This window comes from Mixophyes fleayi, chromosome 1, assembly GCF_038048845.1.
Source record: "Mixophyes fleayi isolate aMixFle1 chromosome 1, aMixFle1.hap1, whole genome shotgun sequence".
NCBI lineage: Eukaryota > Metazoa > Chordata > Amphibia > Anura > Limnodynastidae > Mixophyes > Mixophyes fleayi.
In genome coordinates this window covers 327,779,561-327,796,898 of record NC_134402.1, presented here as the reverse complement: position 1 = coordinate 327,796,898, position 17,338 = coordinate 327,779,561, and the positions used below count along the sequence as shown (strand labels likewise).

The 17,338-nt window shown below is 39.0% G+C and overlaps 1 protein-coding gene across 5 annotated transcripts in view; it reads right to left on the bottom strand.

The window, feature by feature from the left end:
* Nucleotides 1–281: 281 nt before the first annotated feature.
* ASPHD2 (aspartate beta-hydroxylase domain containing 2) overlaps nt 282–17,338 on the bottom strand; it is a 45,321-nt gene continuing 28,264 nt past the window's right edge. For all 5 annotated transcript variants that reach the window (XM_075214456.1, XM_075214457.1, XM_075214455.1 and 2 more), the window contains 2 exons: nt 5,753–5,866; nt 282–1,997 (listed from right to left, as the gene is read on the bottom strand). In XM_075214456.1, the coding sequence (XP_075070557.1) occupies nt 1,888–1,997; nt 5,753–5,866 (224 nt within the window). In that variant the 3' untranslated portion in view covers nt 282–1,887. The remainder of the gene's footprint in view (nt 1,998–5,752; nt 5,867–17,338) is intronic.

The following is a 17,338-nucleotide window of genomic DNA, read 5'->3' as shown; positions in this document are numbered from 1 at the left end:
GTTCCAATTACAGGAAGGGAGACTAGGGTGATTTATAGACAAGTCAATACTATCAACCTATATCTTGTTCATATCCAGCTCCCATCATCCCAACAGTAATGGAAGTTTAACAGGCCTGTTCTAGAGCTTAAATGTCTGATAACAGATGACAATAGTTAATGCAAAGTAGATAATGATGACAATCTTTTCTCAGAGTATGGAAACTTTTACATATACATTTGTGCATATTACATACTGGATACCCATTAAAAGGAAGGTTATCACAAAAAATGAAAAGGGACTCAAATTTAAATATGTTTTAATTGTATCTAGTACTTGTAAAAAATAAATCAATAATTAGAGCAGAAGCCATATTTTTAATCATCGTGTTTAAGATTTCTGTATTGGTTCTGTACATGCAAAACTCAAAGAGCCAGCAGTCTGCCTCTTCTTGAAATCTACAGCACTTATAAAAACATACATCTTATGTATTACCAATATCATGACACATTGAGAACTGAAATGCACCGATTGGCTAATTCTTCTTCCCCCGGCTGAAGTCACATGCTTCACACAAGGAAAAACATACCTATTTCTTATACTCTGTTTAGAGGTTCTTTTTTTAAAAAGGAAATAGCAAAGAAAGGCTTTTATTCTCTTCTATTTTTTCTTTATTACGGAACAAAATGGAGTCTGTTGCACTGTGAAAGTACAAGACAAAAAAAAATCCACATTAAAAGACAAAATGGCTGCTTTAACCACGGCCATAAACAGAGGTCCTTAAATCCAGAGCCAGGACACCGGACAGACAAACTGGAAATGTTCCATTTATCAAATGAAAAACTAGAACCCTTTGGTCAGATAAAGATAGAAGATCTCTGAAATTCCCTAAAAATAACCTTGACCAAGCCCTTCCAATGCCCACAAGGGCATTAAACATCTTAAGAGAAATCTAAAGACATTTTAATAATTTTTCCTATTTGGCAATTAAAAAAAAAAAAAAAAAAAAAAGAAGTCTTTAGAAACTTGGACCAGCGAAGAAAGTCCACTTATTTATTTGATTTTTAATTTTATGACTTAAACGTTAAAGATCTTTATATTGTATACAATTGTCATATAATGCAGTACTGCAGCTTGTTTATAAAAGACCTTATTCGTTTTGTCTAGTCATGGCTGAGCTGAGGGAGACCTCTCCCACGTGATTAATGAGGTTGTAACCACCCGAACTTGTCTGTGTGGGCTAGAAGGTGCATCCTACATGGTTGATCAGTTCTGACAGAAACCTGAAGGAGAAATGTCTTGTTCACCTCAGGAATACATTGCTTTATGTCATCCCCCAAACTTGTATTTCAGAGTTGTATAAGTATACAATATAGCAACATGAAACATACTATAGTAATGCTGCATTCTAGTAGAGAATGAAAAATATGGTATTAGCTGCAATGTGAGATAAAATAGTCCTTGCTAATCTTTAGTAAGGGGAGAACAAAAATAAGCATGGTGGAGTCTTCCCAGCCATTCCCTGAATGCTTCTATGTTACTATATGCGCCTATAGCTTCTCTCCCAGCTTCTGCCTCATTGAACAATAAGCATTTAAGCTGAAGGTTGGTTTGTGCTGTTTATTACATATGGCGCCAGGAGTCTTTAGCGACCATATCAAGTGCTCTCCTCTGTGAAATAGAGTTCGTTGCTCGTTCATGCCAGAGAATTGCACGATGGCCGATGCATACGCTTCCTCATCACATAAATTTCTACAATATAAATCTATGGAGAAGCCAATGGTAAATAGATAACATAAGATGTAGTTCATATACACAGAATGGGTTTTTGTTAGAGACAAGCTTTTCTTTGAGGCAATATCCCCCATGAGCACAGATGTTTGGTTGCAAGAGAGTGGCGTTATCGACTCAGCGTCCAGGTGCAAATATAGAATCCAGAGCTTGGCGTTCAGCTGCTGCCACATTGGGGTGCCACAGATCAACCATGAAGATCACTCGAGGTCCTTCCTCGGCTGAACCTAGGACATTGATAAAGGCGTATTATTACATATATACGGAGGGGTTAATGCCTAGATAAAACTAGTGGTACGAACACTTGTATAAAACAGCTGTGAAAGAACTGTCAATTTTTGACATCACTAGTCACCAAAGATAATATCTCTTTCAAAATAGCTGCCAGAGCAAAAAACTTTCATATGGCCTCTAATAACCTTACAGCTAACAGTAGGGAATGATTATCTCATACATAATGTTTAATAATACATTTTAAATATGACTGGTTATAAATTAATTTAGCCATCTTTTACTTAAAGACGCCATTACACATACAAGGAGCAATTAACTTTTAGGACAATAAAAAATACAGTACAACGCATAAACTTCTACAGCAGAGGTTTAATACTGTTCCATAGAACAGTCTAGTACATGGGGAAAGAAGTGGTTGAAGGATAGAAAACAAAGTGTAGTTATAAATGGACCATAATCAGACTGGACCAAAGTTAGTAAAGATATACCACAGGGATCAGTGTTGGGCTCCATCCTTTCCAAACTTTTTATCAATGACCTTGTAGATGGCATATACAGCAAGTTAACAACAAAGGAACGGATAGTAACTTGCTATAATAAATAATTTCTAGAAGGTGGCAAATTGGGTGGTAAAATTAAGTTTAATGTACATTAGTACAAGATTAAGCACCTAGGGGCCTTTGTAATACCTATACCATTAATTGGAATATAATTCAGAATTATGGAGATACTAATTGACAGAAGGCTGTGTAGCAGTCAGGCAACAATTATAAATAATATCCTGATATATGCAGCCCCCTCTTTTAACAGTGGCTACGAGACAAAGGGATACAACTAGGATTTGAGGCTCAAGCTGCTTGCCCAATCTGTAACGATGCACCTACCTTCTGCTCAGGGTACCTTTGGGCTAGCTCAGACGCTTCCCTGGATTCTGTGGGTGGAAAGGGGGAAAGGAGCCCTTGCACATGCAAGTTTGAGAGCCGAGTGGATAGTGGAACATTATAAGTGCATCAATACAGTTCACAGTATAGTTAGCATAGTCATGGGTGTCCGACCATTTCTTGATATAATCCACTCTTTATTGAACACCTTCTGCTTGTTAGTTGCAATAAAATTCAACAGTCCATTAATGGACCACCAAAGAGCTGTCACTCCATCCTTGTCCCATGTACTGTAGCAGCTCACTATCTGGTCACTTATCATTCACCTTGTCCTTTGCACTCTCTAGACATAGGTGTTATGGCTCCCTGCGTTTCACTTATGGAACAGAGACACTGTCAACATATCAATCCCAACATGCCTGTAAATGCACTCAACATCTCTGCAGTTCTGCTTGGTTATTATAGTCTTTTTTATGTCCCCCAATCCTACCACATACACCCCCTGGGGTGGTGTTCTTAATGAACCCCCGGACACTAACAGGGCTTAGCGTAAAGGGGATAAATGCAAGCGATATTATCAGTATAACCATTGTCCTTAACTATCCCACACCTTAAACATGGTATACAGTTTTGGACCGCTCGCTGGAAAAAGAATGTAGGAAAACTAAAAAGGGTTCAGATGCGGGAAATAATAATAAAGGGAATGGAAAACCTAAAATTATAGATAGGTTAGAGGAACCAAGTTTATTTACTGCAAATAAAAGGCCAGTTATACGTGACCCAATTGATATGTATAAATAAATTCAAGGTCAATAGCAAAGATGTCTAATGAAAGACCATACAGAGGACATGGGGTTATCAATTGTAAATGGAAGAAAGATAGTTTCCCCATCAAACAGTAAGGATCATTACTGGATGGGTGGTTTCACATGTGGAATTCACTAACCTGATTAAAAATAATATATTGAATTTGATTTCTATAATAAATGGTATATGCAGCTGTATTTAGAGACTGTCATTTCAGGGATCAGGAAAAGATTATCTCCCCTGTGAACCTGAATTGGCAACATCACACTGGTTTATGCTGCTTTGTGCTGGATTAACACAATTACAATTTCTGCAAGACTGAACGTGGACCGGTGTCTTTTTCAACCTTACTATGTAATGTGTAGTCTTTGGGTGTGCAGGTACACTGCAATAAGATACTTGGGGATATGGCTGCACTCGCCAACTCAGAGCCCATAAACCATGCTCTGTACTAAATGGCGAGAATATGTTATTCCAGCACAGGGAAAAGGTATAGAATAATGCTTATTCTATAGTACTAAAGTCACTCTACGTTAGAGCTCTGTGTATTGTGGTTAGTTTCTTGCTTTATTTTATTTTTTTAAAATATGTATTATCACCTCCATAGATTTTTCTCAGTCGGGCTTATGCTAAGCCCGACTGAGAAAAATGTATGTAGATAATAAGTATTTAAAAAAATAAAGCAACAAACTAACTGCAATCCACAAAGCTCTAACGTAGAGTGACTTTAGTACTCCAACATAGAGACCTGCGAAATGAGCCGTCTAGGCTTCAGATAACAGTGTGAGCTCAAGGAATATAGAAGGGTTTGAGGCATATATAATTAACAACTGCTCCTCTAAAGGTGGAGTTGGACTTTAACAATCTACCTTTTGTAGAATTATTTGTAAACATAAAATTAGGCACAATTTTGATCATGGTGCCGCTCTATAAATGTAAGGAGGAATTAATCCATATGACCTGGCTAGTAATCACCCCACATACTCTCACAGAGAAATATATTCAAAATATAAAATTTAAATTGGGAGCAATGCTGAAAAAGTTGGAGATACACTGCTCTACAAGAATCCGCTTTGCTGAGTATTTCATGAAAACCAAGGTGAAGGCATAGTTATTACAACGCAACAATAAAAGGAAAAGGAAAAAAGGAAAAAGCAACAGGAACGCAAAGAAAAGTGATCAGATCTAACTTTTTCATTGTATCTCTAAATAATCACTAATGGACAGCAAACATCAAATAAGGGTCCCTTAATTAAGCGTATCAAGTACTGCTTAGATGATCAATGACTAGCATATCAATAACTCAGGCAAGTCCATCAGATCATCATCATTTGTAAGGCAGCACTGGTTAGTATGATAAATCATACAAGGTACAAATCACACATAAAAGGAGAACAGGTAAGTAAAAGGTTGACAAAAGAAGTCAAGACATAAAACGGAGGGTGGCAGGGCTTGCTCGTCAGAACTTACAATCACATGTAGGAATTATTACAAAAACAACAGAGCACGGTGGCTAAGTGGCTAGCACTTCTGCCTTACAGCACTGGGGTCATGAGTTCAATTCCCGACCATGGCCTTATCTGTGAGGAGTTTGTATATTCTCCCCGTGTTTGTGTGGGTTACCTCCGGGTGCTCCGGTTTCCTCCCGCACTCCAAAAACATACTGGTAGGCTAATTCTCTGCTAACAAATTTACCCTAGTCTGTGTGTCTGTGTGTGTGTTAGGGAATTTAGACTGTAAGCCCCGATGAGGCAGGGACTGATGTAAGCGAGTTCTCTGTACAGCGTTGCGGAATTAGTGGCGCTATATAAATAAATGGTGACGATGACGATGATGATGACGATGATGATGATAATATCTACTGAAAAAGAAGCTGTAGCAATAGTCTTGCCAATTGTTATAGATATGCATAGTATATAAAACCTTTAGGGTTTCTTCACATCTTTGCCTTGTGGATATTCAAGTGTACTCACCAAAACCACAGTTGTTTCTGCACCGCTGGAAAATACCAACTACTAAATGGCTACTATGATGTACAATATATAAAACTGAGATCCTACCTTCATGAAATGCAGTGTGCAGGAAGGAGTCATCAAACAAAAGGCAATGTCCTTCTGCCCAACACTGTGGTTCTCCGCCTACCACAAGCTCACAGTTAGCTGGGATTCTGAGACCTTGAAATGAAACACAGTGTAACATATTTACAACCTTAGGTAGATATTCTCTGAATGACGTGTTATAATAACAAGCTTCAAACTGCAACAGTAATGCTGCTCTATGAAAAACTGGGCATTGCAAATTCATTATTTACTTAACACTAGTAAGGAAGACCTGTGTCTGTTTTTATTTATAAATCATAAGGATTCTGTGCTATAAAGAACAGCAACAATCAACAGAAGGAGGACATTCTCTCCATGCTTGTAGGTGGCAAGTTTACAACTGTAGCCTTCACATATCTTCTAATATACAAGAGGAATCATTCATAATTAGAACACAAGTAGAAACAAGGTAAGTGTTAGAATTATCTTTTAAACACAATTTTGATTTAATATGTATATTAGAACAGTTTCCAGTAGAAACACTGATCGGATTGGGCTTCCTTTCCCCCCCATCTGTTGACAGACAGACAATTTTTTTTTCTTATTATTATAGGCAATTAGCACACATTGGGGCAGATTTAATGCCCCGCATTGTCCTTAAGAACAAACCGGCCCACACACTATTACCGTTACTATGGTAATTTCATTGTGGATTTTTGCTTCTGGCTCTGTAAGCTGCGAGCAATAATCAGCAGAGAAATTACTGTACTAACGGTAGAAATTCACAGCTATTACGTAATAGTGCATGGACCGAGTTGTTCTAAAGAACAATGGGGTAAATTGAATCTACCCCATTAAGTACTAAGAGAGGGTCTCAAATCTAAAATGAAGATTTTTAATCTCATCTGCAAGTTCTTATGTCTGACATATTGCATGCATGTAAAAAAAATAACATTCTTTTACACAATAAACCACTTAAATTTGATCAGATATGGGCCCCATGGTTCTTCACACAAAGTAGCTCCTGAGTAAGGCCCCCTAGGACGGTCCCTACCCCCTGAACTATGAAAAAAGCTGATCCATCGTAATCTCAGTTCCTGCCTCCCTTCTGAGCTGATCCCGATCACAGGTTATGACAATGAAAGAGAGAAATAAAAGGAAACACTTCTTAACTAAGAATCCCGAATACCTACGATCTGCAATTCATTTATTAATCTACCCTCAACAAATATTAACAGCGTACCCTGCACCTTTCCATTTAACTTCCCTTTCTCTCCTCTCCTTTATATTTACAAACACCATTTAAAATAAGTTGAAGATATGTTATGGTATATATTGTATAGGTATGTTTTATGTACCCTGTTTGTACCATCTTATAAATAAAAAGGTAAAAAAAAAAAATTAAAAAAAAAGTGCAAAATTTGCAAATATACAAAAATAGAATTTTCTCAGGCCACAGTTAAGAGACTTCATTAAAACACAGGACGTAAAACATTAAGGAAAAAAAACTAATTTTTTTGTGATAATTTTAAGGTTGTTCATGTTAAATTAATGTTTTGAACTCAATGGGGTCTTATATTTTTAGTCATTTAAAGAAAACATCAGTCACATTAGAGAATTCTCAGACAACCAAAGACGAAGCGCAGTCCTTGGAAAAATGACCATGCAACGTTACATCAGTTTGAAGTCTATGACAGGGATCCTATGAAATCAAGTACAAAAGTTTTGAATGTGGCATAAACATGAGGCATTGCTTTAATTATATGGAAGGGGCTCGCTGCTGTAATAATGCTTGTCTGGGGCACTTCTGGTAAAATACGTGGGAGGCATTTCAGTTTCCCGTTCTTAGCGGACAGGATTGTGGTCTTCTGCTACTGAAGCCAGTCTACTTCAAGGCTCGATGTGCTGCTTGTTCAGAGATGCTCTTCTTTATAGCACAGCGGATACAAGTTAATGATAAATGATAATAATAATAATAATAATAATAATAATGCAGTCTTCCTGTCTGGCTACTCTCTTCTGACCTCTCTCAGTAACCAGGTGCTTTCGCCCACAGAACTGCCGCTCGCTGGATGTTTTGTGCACCATTCTCTGTAAACTCTAGAGACTGTTGTGCGAAAATCCCAGGAGATCAGCAGTTTGAGATACTCTAATCACCAGTCTAGCACCAACAATCATTCCTGGGTAAAAGTCACTTAGATTACACTTCTTGCCCAGTCTGATGTTTGGTCTGAACAATAACTGAAGCTCTTGGCCATGTCTGCATGTTTGTATGCATTGAGATGCTGCAATATGAATGGCTAAACAGATATCTGCATTAACAAGCAAGTATACAGGTATATATTAAATAATGGGCAATGAAAGTGTGAGCGTGCGAGTGTGATCCCATACATACATATGTATATACAAGTTAACCCGTGCATGATACTCATGCATTCTAGTCAAATCAAGCTACTTAAGGTCTTAGACATCCAGCTACCTCGGTGCAACCTTCCTGTCATGCATTTGGACCTAGCCCAGGCCTCCTCAGGGGAAGAGCGTTAGTTCCCGACGCAAGCGGCCTTTTTAATGTGTGTTCATGAGGTAAAATTACCTCACGAAAATAAGTTTGACCCCTCAACTCGTAAATTTAGCCTTTACTACCCCTCGCACGGGGGGAAGGGAGGATGATGGAAGTTAACTGACTTCACTATTCTAATTTTTTTGTCAAATAATGTCAGTATACCAAATTTCAGGTCAATTGGATGAGCCCTTTCTGAGAAAATAGTTTTTTCCACAACACACACACACACACACACACACACACACACACACACACACACACACACACACACACTAACGCACGCCTCTACACATGTGTGTTCATGAGGTAAAATTACCTCACGAAAATGAGTTTGAGCCCTACCAAATTTCAGCCCTTTTTGAATTTTTCTCCCCACACACACTAAGAATTTAGTAGGTCAGTGTATAACTCTGCCCAGCAGGTGGCGCTGCAACTTGGGTTTTTTTTTCCACACACAGATGCCACTAAGCATTTATATATTAGATGATTATTATTAAAGCTGCACTACCACTTCCTGTAAAATTTTAATAACATGGTCCTCACCCTGGCCAGAGCCCTGGGATCTACAATATGATGTGTGACTCTGCAGGGGTTTGGAAACTCTGCAGGGGTTTGGATAGGTTGACCAGGAGGAACAAAGGCATTGCAGATTCAGATTGCTCCTCCCACTCACACCCTCCTTAGCAGCCATTTTTAAGTGGTGAACGGAATTAATTTGCTGGTTCTGTAACATGACTGCTGCTCCGTGCAGACTTTCTTCACAGGGCTCCGGCTAGTGAAATAACCATGTTAATAAAATGTATATGGTAGGTGGCACTGAAGCTCTGCAAAATAACTTTATAAATTGTGTATTCTGGTGTCAGAACTTTAAGTAGTCCAGGCTTTTTTTTTAAATAAAAACAACCCCCTTCTGACTAGCATAAATCATGGGGATCCATACACTGGAGACGATTTGAATCAAAACTGAAAGCAGTGATGTATTATGAAAATATGAATAGAACGGGCTGCTGTGCCATCCAATCAGTCTCCTGAATACATTTCACCGCTGGCTTTCTACAAAGTTTTCCAGGATGTCATCAGAGTATCCATAGGACAATTTACATAGAAGAAAACAGCAACTACCATTCATAGCAGCTATTCCTTTACTTACTTCCAATGTTTCTAATCTCATCATAATACACTCAAAACATTCTAAACCTCTTATAATAAAACTATACAATTCATTATAACATACATAAAAATAAATCATGTGATAAAAGTGGGCCATCTATTAATTAGACAGAATCAGGCAAGCTCAATGCATTTGGCAAGAAAGAAAAAACAAAAAACAAAAAACAAAAAACCAACAACACTAAAGAGACTTGCTAAATTTCCAATTCTTTCTCCTCCTCCATTGCACGTCAACTTTTCTAGATTTTATTCCATTCTACTATAACCAATCTGTTTACCTGATTTATTATTTCCAGGGATTTAAAATACAAGGTCATTATAAAAATATAATGCCTTATTTAGAGGTAAGCACAATTTGCCTCCCGAATGTATACCTAAAATACATCTCCAGAATTACACTCTTACTTGGTTACCTGCAGTATGCCCTGGCAGCCGGGGGAATGCTGGCACTTATAGTTTTACAAGTGCCAACATACTCAAGCAGCTTATGGGTGCCAGGGCTGGCACGGACCAATGCCACACATTAAAATATTTAATTATTTTTTTAAAACCATTTTCACATTTCTTAGGACAGGAGCAGGATTTCCTTTCGCGGATCCGATTTCCCTAGGGAATTTGTCTCCGTGCTGAATAGGCTGGAGCGGAGAGCCAATAAAACAGATACGGCCATTCTGTGGGTTTACCCATTACAGTCTATCCAGCACAGCGGTCAAAGCCAGGTGCTGCTCATGGCTGTTTGTCTTCTCAAATTAGCTGTAACTGGTCTAGGCTAAGAGTCTTAGTGCTTATAGAGAAGGGGCGGGCATTACTGTCCAGACGTAAAAGGGAACGGGGCGGAGGGGGGGGGGGGGCTTAGGCACGGGGGCAACTTACGTCAACCTCAAAGTTGTACAATATTTAATTGAGCATGTGCAGTAAAATAATGTGAAATATTGTGCATGAAAGTTGGACATACACTCTAAATGAGGCCTGTATTTTTAGGTGTTAAGGATATCAGAAGCCACAACATGGCCCATAGTCTCCTGTAACCTCTATTAAAAATGTAATGAACCCTTTTGTTTTCTTTATCAGACAAATCTTTAAACAGAGACATACCCCAGCACACTGCTATAGCCAGCAACAGATCTGCCATTTCTATTGTAGATAAAAATGCAAAAGTCTTAGTTGCACACATTTGCAAATGTATGTTAAAGCCATCCTGCCACGCCAAGGCGCTTTTGCTAATAGGGTGGTCCTAAGTCTAAACAATGAGAGTCCCATATATTTGGGCCATACATATGTGTTTTTAAATGGAGAGATAATGTACCAAAGAGGTACAGTAGAAATGGCAGATCTGTTGCTGGCTATAGCAGTGTGCTGGGGGATCTCTCTGTGTGTTTGTTCCTTTCAGGATAACCCCACCCTTCCAAGCACCTGCTATAGCTTATAAATTGATTGAGCAACTTCCACTTATTTTTAAATCTTTAAATAATTAATGCATAAAGGCTATGTAGCAATATCAGTTAAGCATCCAATTACAATGTTGGTCTGCTCTGTAGACTAGGGAGGCCCTACAATTTGACAGTTGAGTAACAGGATTTACGTGACAGCACACAGTAATTAGTGGTTTCACATTGGTAATAAATCTACAACTGAATCAGTTGACAAAACTGGTAAACATGGCTTTGTCTTTATAAAAGATTGGGAGGAGGAATAGAAGAAAAGATGATAACAGCCTCAGTGACTTTCTATCATTGAACACGCACTTGGAGTGACACCGCTGCAGAGTACTGCGATTGGTAGGCTTTCCCAGAGCTGGGCATACTCCATATATAATTTTGGCATATATATATATATATATATATATATATATATATATATATATATATATATATATATATATATATATATATATATATATATATATATACACACACACTTGAAGAGTATGCATATTCATAGCATAATAATACTTAATTGTCTGGCAAAGCTGGAGTACACAAGTGAAAACCCTGTGCTTCATTCCGATGTCCAGCTCTGGACAGACTTGGCAGACAGGCAAAAGAGAACAAGGGAACATATGTTGGGGGCTCGGGGGCAATTATTGCAAGAATGAAGGCACTTATGGCCACCCCAAACCAGAATATTATTGTTCTATACGTTTTGTTTTTTTCAAAAAAAATTACACACTGAAGTATAACATTTTTTCAAATTCAAGTATCAAGAAGTGCTGGGCTTGGGTTCAACGTTTGTCAGGGGCCCCCATCATTCTTATGGGAGGCCCTGTGTGTTTTATGTCATATCAGTGACAAGAAAATATTTTTAACAGTGGTTATCCCTTTGGACAACACAGAATCCAAATATCCTAGCCCTATTCCTCACTTCCTCATGGAGAAAATTTACCAATCAGTAGCTGGCTTTGGACCGCAGTGTCCAGGTGTATGTAAAAGTTTGGGCAGCCTTGGACAAATTGAATAAATTAAGTGAATCTCTAAGTGAATACAAGTCAACACAACCTCTGCATATTTAAATGCACAATTAGTATTTATTTGCTGTATTCAGTAACATAGTTGATGAGGTTGAAAAAAAAAAAAAAAAAGACACCAGTCCATCAAGTTCAACCTATTTTGGATCTCCTGCGATCCTGCACTTATATTTGAAATTGATCCAGTGTAAGCAACCGTCAATCTGTTTCAATTGTGAAAATCCCCCCAGACCCAATATTGCAGTCCTATTTTTACCCTATATCCAGTACTATCCTTCATTTTAATTAAACGGCCGTATCCCTGGATACACTTTTCCGCTAAAAATTTGTCTAACCCTTTCTTAAACATATCTATTGAATGTGCCTTCACAACCTTCTCTGGCAATGAATTCCATATTTTGACTGCCCTTACAGTAAAGAACCCCTTCCTTTGCTGGTTGTGAAATTTCCTCTCCTCTAACCTTAAGGGGTGACCACGTGTCCTGTGTATAGTCCTTTGGGTAAAAAAGTTCCCATGAAAGATCTCTGTACTGACCATTAATGTATTTGTACATAGTAATCATATCTCCCCTTAGATGCCTCTTTTCTAAAGTAAACATGCCTTAACTGGCTAACCTTTCCTCATAGCTTAATGACTCCATACCCTTTATCAATTATGTCGCCCTTCTCTGAACCCTTTCTAGTTCCAAATTAATTTTTTTTATAGAGTGGTGCCCAGAACTGTACTGCATATTTAAGATGAGGTCTCACCAATGATTTATACAGTGGCAAAATTACACTGTCTTCCCTTGCATCTATACCCTTTTTATGCATGCCAATACTTTACTTGCCCTTGCAGCTGCTGCTTGACATTGAGCACTATTGCTAAGTCTACTGTCTATGACCACTCCCAAATCCATTTCCATTACAGATTCCCCTGAATTAATTCCATTTAATTTATAGATTGCATTCTTGTTTTTGATCCCTAAATGCATAACCTTACATTTATCTATGTTAAACCTCATATTCTATTTGGCCGCCCAATCCTCCAGTTTATTTAAGTACCTCTGTAGAGAAGCTACATCTTGCTCTGATTTTATTACCTTACAGAGTTTAGTGTCATCTGCAAAAATAGAAACTTTACTCTCTAAACCATCACCAAGGTCATTAATAAATATATTAATAAGGAGTGGCCCCAGCACGAATTTAACAAATGCAAAAACAACAACAGGGCTGTGTGATGCTGGAGGGGCATGAGCAGAAGAACATAGCAGAACATGCAATCTCTGTGTTATCACAGAGATAGCTGCTTCTGATTGGTCCTCCAAGTCACTCTTCTGCTACTATCTGGGAGTCCAGCGGTTTAAGTAGGCCAACACTGTATGTGTTGCCAAACAGGTAAGGAATCTCAGAGCTAAATGAACAGAGAAAGAAGTATATATTAGGAAGTAATCACGGATGTCATTATGTTTGTACTAGAGAGGGTAAAAGGTTTTCATTGATTAACTGGTTGCAGGTGAACTTTAGCATTTCATGAAGACACTGTGTAATATCAATACAGTCATATTGATTGCAGCAAATTTAACTACCAAATGTTCCCAGTTGTTTACATTCATGTCACTTTTCACAGCAGGTTTTACCTTACCAGAAGCAGTGTTGTGACATTTCATATTCTTACTAAAAGGGAAAAAAGTCAGAATCACATAGTTAAAAGACAAGGGAGATAAAAGGGGCAGATTCAACTCTGTGCGAGGGGACGAAGCGCGTCTCCCGGAACAGTCCATGGAGACAAAATCGTGGCAGAGTTTATACTAAAATCTGTGCTCATTTTCCCTCGTGTCCCATAGTGATACGAGGTAGTTTCTGTACCGCATTAGCCGACAAGGTGCCCAGTCTGGTATCCAGCCAATGAAATCAGTGGCCAGCGGCACATTGCGGCTAATTGAATCTGCCCCTGAGCATGATAAAGGGGCAACATAATAGTCTTTTATTGCATTATTTGCACTAAATTCTTAAAATGCCCATACACATAGCACATTTTCTGGCTAATTGGGTGGGTGAAAAATGATAATAACTGGTCAAAAAATCTCAGCATGTATGAGTCCCCAAAAGATTGCAGATCAAGAGCAACATCTGATTGATGTCATTTGCGGAGCTGAAAATCCTGTCAGATGATGATGGATGGTGGTCATCAGAGCACCAAAGAACGGGATTGTAAAAGTTTCTGTGTGGGCAAATAATTTCTATGATTATGTAATGAGGACACAGAAGAGGCCACATAACACACTTAGCACTTAGGAGTATATTTACTAAACTGCGGGTTTGAAAAAGCGTAGATGTTGCCTATAGCAACCAATCAGATTCTAGCTGTCATTTTGTAGAATGTACTAAATTAATGACATCTAGTATATGATTGGTTGCTATAGACAACAACTCCACTTTTTCAAAGTAAATATACCCGTAAGTCCTCTCTGACATTTGGTAGAGGAAATGATCTGATGTCGTTGAAAGACATTGGAGGATTTGTTCACTTAGTGCTGGTGCTGAGGGTGCTTGGTAGAGGAACCCACCAAAATGTTAGATTGAGGGATGACCTAAAGTTGCATACCTGTCATTATTCCAGGTTGTAAAATTTTGTCAAGCCCCAGCCTACAATTCACCCAAACCATGCCCATTATAAACCATGAGGCACCAATTTTTACGTAGGCTATGCTGCTTTCGGCCACCAGAAATCGAGGCTATTAGTGGGTATGTAAATGTACATTTTTGCACAACCTCTTTACTATTTGTACAACAATTATACTGCTAGTGTGTCTAGGATCTGCAAGGATTTGCTAGAAAATGCTATAGGTTTAAGAGGTCATTGGTATTTCTATATTGAAGAAACATTTTCTCGAACTCCAGCAATAGAGTCTCTCTTCTATTGGAGACTCTGAAAAAAAAGACAGGGGGGGGGGTGGGGTATATTTACTAAACTGCGAGTCTGAAAAGGGGAGATGTTGCCTATAGCAACCAGATTCTAGCTGTCATTTTGTAGACTGTACCAAATAAATGAGAACTAGAATCTGGTTGCTATAGGCAACATCGCCACCTTTTCAAACCAGCAGTTTAGTAAATATACCCCTTAAATCTACAGGATAACTTTTCTTCAAAAATAAATAAAAATAAAAAAAGGCTGCTATTGATAAATACACTATAAAAATGTACTTGTTCACTGATAAAAAGTTTTAGTATAATCTGAAAGACAATAACAACAGCTGAATTGATTGTGCAATGATGTACACAACATATGAGAGGAGTCACACCTCCACTGCACATAAATACAATTTATAGAAAACCTGCAAGAGTGATTTGCAGGAAACAAGCCACAGCATGAAATGTGCTGATGGTCTTTGTGTCTGATAGTGCTCTGGCAGATGTGACAGAATGAAAACTGATGACCAATTAGCATACTGTATTGATCATGCCAATGGCAAGGCTTTGCTGACTGGTTGTGATAATAAATCAATGAGTAAAAAAAATAAAATAAAAATGAGAGCAAGCACTGCAGCTTGCAAATTGAAAGTGCAGCTTGCCATATAAAAATCACGTCTACAATCCTTACCAATGAGATGACTTATACATTGCTACATAAGTATAGATTGCCCTTCCCCAAAAAATATACAGATCACTAATAATAGGGGTCCGCAAATGCTGCTGGCTTAATTCACCAGTAATAATTCATGATTTTAGGGTCTCATTTACAAAGCACACTAGAAACGGACTTTAAAAATGCCTCTGTATTACACCTAAATGGTACTTTCAGAGCATTTTAAGGTGTTAAAGAGATTAATAAAAGGAAATTGATAAAAGGAAACTAATAGGTTAAGACAGCGGTTCATAAAGTGTGCGCCGCGGCTCCCAGGGGTGCCGCGATGCTGTCAGAGGGGTGCCGTGCCCAGGGGACAAAAGAAAAAATGAAAAAAAACTTATGAATCCAGCGGCGCCCAGAACCCAGCATCCTCCTCCCTCCTCGCTTCTCACTTAATGTGGGCGTGACATCATCACGCCCAACATATTCAGTGAGAAGTGGCAGGAGAGAGGAGAATGCTGGGTCCCGGGCGCCGCTGCATTGGTAAGAAGATAGAAGGTAAGAGGGGCCAGACACCGTGTGTGGATGAAGAGGGGCCAGACACCGTGTGTGGATGAAGAGGGGCCAGACAGCGTGTGTGGATGAAGAGGGGCCAGACACCGTGTGTGGATGAAGAGGGGCCAGACACCGTGTGTGGATGAAGAGGGGCCAGACACCGTGTGTGGATGAAGAGGGGCCAGACACCGTGTGTGGATGAAGAGGGGCCAGACAGCGTGTGTGGATGAAGAGGGGCCAGACAGCGTGTGTGGATGAAGAGGGGCCAGACACCGTGTGTGGATGAAGAGGGGCCAGACACCGTGTGTGGATGAAGAGGGGCCAGACACCGTGTGTGGATGAAGAGGGGCCAGACACCGTGTGTGGATGAAGAGGGGCCAGACACCGTGTGTGGATGAAGAGGGGCCAGACACCGTGTGTGGATGAAGAGGGGCCAGACACCGTGTGTGGATGAAGAGGGGCCAGACACCGTGTGTGGATGAAGAGGGGCACAGTGTGATGATTTTTGTACATATTTTATTTTATTTGATCTTATTCCTCTAATATTAGCTGTAAATTGTTCTTTGACAGAAATAGAATTAAAAAAAAAATATATATATTCTTTTTCCTTGGATTACTGTATATTATTTTTGCAAACAACTTACTAAGTATTTCTGTCCTGATCTAAATACTTATTACGTTATTTTGACTCAAATACTTCAAAATAATTTCAGAGCAATCCCATTTTTGAGGGGAGCCTTGAAAAAATTAGAGAGACTCTAAGGGTGCGGCGAACTTAAAAAAGTTTGGGAACCACTGGGTTAGGAGGACACATATTTATGGAATTCCTTTCTGTGTAGACAAGTGTACGGCTGTTCTCTCTCCTCAAAATGAGCTTGTGTTCCGAGCTAGTGGTCTCTGGGTCATTCTAGAATTCCAACAAAACCTGTGTTGAGCCTCCATGTTGCCCTCAGTTGAGGAGCACATTTCTTGACACCTCCTCTTGGCACTCTCAAAGCAAAGTAATCAGACTGCCATGTGTAATGAGGATAATCCTGATGTTCCCACTCAATCTCTTTATTAACTGACGCTATAGAGGAGGTAAAACTGAACAGTATTTTTAGAAGATAAACTAAATCATGTATTTGATTGAAGTGGGTTGTACTAAAGTGGTTGGACTTTGATGTTTCATGGTGCAATTGTTTACCCACTCTGTAGATCAAGGCTCTCTTATAGTTTGCATCTAATTTCCCCGAGAGTGAAGAGAAGGTGTGCCAACCATCAGGGCCGGACTGGGACTAAAAATCAGCCCTGGCATTTAAAGCA